At 49.2% G+C, this 3,070-nt stretch overlaps 1 protein-coding gene across 1 annotated transcript in view; it reads left to right on the top strand.

Annotated features, from left to right (window-relative positions):
- Positions 1-3,070, top strand: part of LOC104488917 (ligand of Numb protein X 2-like) — a 15,071-nt gene that overhangs the window by 8,008 nt on the left and 3,993 nt on the right. Inside the window, exons 5-7 of the mRNA XM_010131013.1 lie at positions 593-775; positions 1,525-1,699; positions 1,871-2,081. Coding sequence (XP_010129315.1) covers positions 593-775; positions 1,525-1,699; positions 1,871-2,081 — 569 coding nt within the window. The remainder of the gene's footprint in view (positions 1-592; positions 776-1,524; positions 1,700-1,870; positions 2,082-3,070) is intronic.

The following is a 3,070-nucleotide window of genomic DNA, read 5'->3' as shown; positions in this document are numbered from 1 at the left end:
AGAGCGGTAACAATAGAGAATTCTTGTCCTGTAGTTCTGCCAAGGCCAGACGTGCAGCTGGTTAAGTGTTTAATCGACAGCGATCTCAGACAAAAGGTCACATTGGCAGGTACGCCGGGAAAAGAAAATGGGTGGGAGATGTTGAACAATAGATGTGGTACACGAGCTGGGAGGGGAAGAGCTGCAACAAGTTTCTTTACAGTAAAAAGCATCCAGTACTCGTGGTCCTCCAGCGTGGGGACCAGTCTGCGTTCCAGCCCTGTTCATCTTGTACCACAACACAATATGCTGGTTTGGCTGTTGGTGCTGAAGTGGAGGAATTAATCATCCCTTTCCACTTGCTGTTTTTGGCAGTCGTGGGGGAGGGAGGCATGAGCGAAGCCTGCCTCTACTCCTGTCCCTTCCGACTAACATTCCTTTCTTCCCTTCACTGCAGGATTCTGTGGCTTTTCACAAACACCATCGCATCACGATGCATGGCCCCGTTTCACATCCTTTCTAGAAACCGATGCCAGCCCTTCTCTCTCCCCAAGAAATTTCTAATTTGTTTTTCTGTCTATTTTACTTACGCTCTTTTTGTTTCTCCTGGCAGACCACTGAATCAAGGGTGAACTTCGTCATCTTGAGGCAGCCGGGCATACAGCTGTCCGACCCGGCAGAAGATGGCAGCACATCAAACAGCAGCAGCAGCAGTAGCAGCAATGGAGAGAGCCCGGTGCACCATCGGAGGCGACTGGACCAGAATCACTACAGACGAAAATCTACCTACCAGAAGGTCAGTTCTGTAAATAATGGCAAAAGCGCTGGTTATTCCTGGTCTGGCAGATCTATGTTTGCTCTGTGATGGCGATTTATCACCTAAGACTGATCAGTAGCTCCATTTCTTCTTGAGTTATTGAAAAGCAGCAGGTTTGTGGCTTTTGGTACTGGAAAACATCTACAAGGAAACACAGTTTTTAAGGAAAAACATTCTGCATATGTCTCCAACATTGATGCAGGACCAGTGTTTAATCCTTCCTTGTCTGGAAAGGGCCATGGGAAATTTATCACCCATGAAGTGCTCGGGACTTGCTTCTCGACACCCATCAAGCACAACCCGTTCAGGGCACTGCACGCTGAGTTACGCTCCTGGTTTGGAGCTGGAGGGCTTTACGGAACAGAAACGGCACAAATCGCGCTGGTGCTCCTGTGCCTTCGGTGGTACCCCTGCCCCCCATTGGCATGTGCTGAGAACCAGTGTGAGCAAGAGGAGAACCGCTGGTCTGTGGTAGCAAGAGAGGCTGGCTCTGCTGATCAAACCTCCATTTGAGTGAGAAAACTCACTGCGGCTCCTCAGATCTCTGCTTGAGTGTCTCTGGAGTTTAGTGAGTATTTATGCAACACACGAGTTCTTTGCCATCAAGAAACAGTGCTGAAATGTTCTGGAGTAAAGATACAAGATGTTCTGATGCTTTCTTCCAGATCTGGGCTTCTCGTGTTAACAGCATTAATGGAGCCACATTTTGTACTGTCCTTCCTTTGTAGGATTTACCTCAGGGATATGCAAGTCATGAAAAGACGGTAGCAATAAAAAAGGAACCAAAGGAATCTTTAGGAATAACGATAGGAGGCGGAAGGGATAACAAAAACAAGCTCCCTATATACGTAACGAGTGTGCAGCCCATTGGCTGCCTCTTCAGGGATGGCAGAATCAAGCGAGGTAAGGAGGCTCACAGACCCTTTATCCTTGAGGAACTGCTTTGTGGGGGGGGTTCAGTGAAAGCTGGACTTGGACACTAAAATGAGGTTGGAAACGGGGTTCCACATGAGAGCTTGAGGTAGAAAAGGGCTTCATAGCAAAAGGTCTGTAATAATCCTATCTTAATCACAGGAGATGTACTTCTGAGCATCAATGGCATCGATTTGACTCATCTGAACTACTATGAAGCTGTCTCGGCACTGAAATCTAACGCAGCTTCTCACTCAGTCGTACTGAAAGCCTTGGAAATCCTTTCACCGAACTTGACAGAGCCATCGCCGGACATCAAGGAGCAGGGATTCGGCTGGTCTCCCCTCTGGATCACATGGCTCGGGTTGCCTAGGTACGCTTGGTCGGTGTCTGTGAGGAGATGGGGTCAGTCACAGAGCTGACTGCCCTCAAACACCAGCAATTCACCGCTTGGTTGGTTGATGGGACGCGTTACTGCGATTCTCCCTTCGCTCTAAGCCAGCGGCAAGCCTTGTTAGTCAAGGAGATCACAGCGTAGTGAATGCACTGGAAACCTACGGTGCTTTTATGGCCCTTCGCTCCCCTGTATCCCGATTTCAGAAGTCCCTGAAAACCGTTTTTTTCCCCCTAACAAAGAGAACTAACACAAATGAGAAGTACAGGTACTATGGTTGACATAGAGTCAAGAGAGATGCAGTCCCTGCTGGAATACCGTTAACTGACATCACTCTGCGGCTCTTTCCGGGTCGAGGAACAGCTGTGCTGCTCTGCAGGTTCTGATCTCAGATGGGGCAGGCATTCTCTCATCTCATTCTTTTTGGCTGTTGTAATTGTGTCATCTTTAGCACGAAGCAGAAATGATGCTGAATAGACGAGATTTCCTGCTGCAAAGCTTTGGACTGTGGACTTAGCACAGATTTTAGCAGCAATGGGGTAAGGCCCAGATGGCAGGTTGGGGCTTTGAAAGCTTGAATTTCCACCTCCTGCCTGGCGAGGTGAACCTCTGGTTTGCCCACCTGGGCAGTTTCATCAAAGCACATTCAGGCTGCTGTCACTCAGCTGACTGGAGGAGGACGGTGCAGGACACGCATGCGGAACAGTAAAGCCAAACCCTTCTGTGGGAAGCCCGGATTATTCACAGCCCTGTTTCTTGAGGCACGTAAAGGAGAAAAATACTGACAAAGCCTGTGTCACGTTACCCTTGTGTTGCTTAGCAGCCTGTAAATGCTAAACAAAACAGCCCAAGGAACGTGTAGCTTCTGTGTCTCGAGCTTGTTCTCAGCACCGTCCAGCCAGTGTCCTCCGCTCTCCCAGGGAATCGGCCTGCCTGTTCTGTGGGGGTCTGGCATGAACTAGCCACCA

This window comes from Buceros rhinoceros, unplaced genomic scaffold (genome assembly GCF_000710305.1).
Source record: "Buceros rhinoceros silvestris isolate BGI_N320 unplaced genomic scaffold, ASM71030v1 scaffold7822, whole genome shotgun sequence".
Taxonomy (NCBI): Eukaryota; Metazoa; Chordata; class Aves; order Bucerotiformes; family Bucerotidae; genus Buceros; species Buceros rhinoceros.
This window is presented reverse-complemented; position numbering and strand designations above follow the sequence as displayed.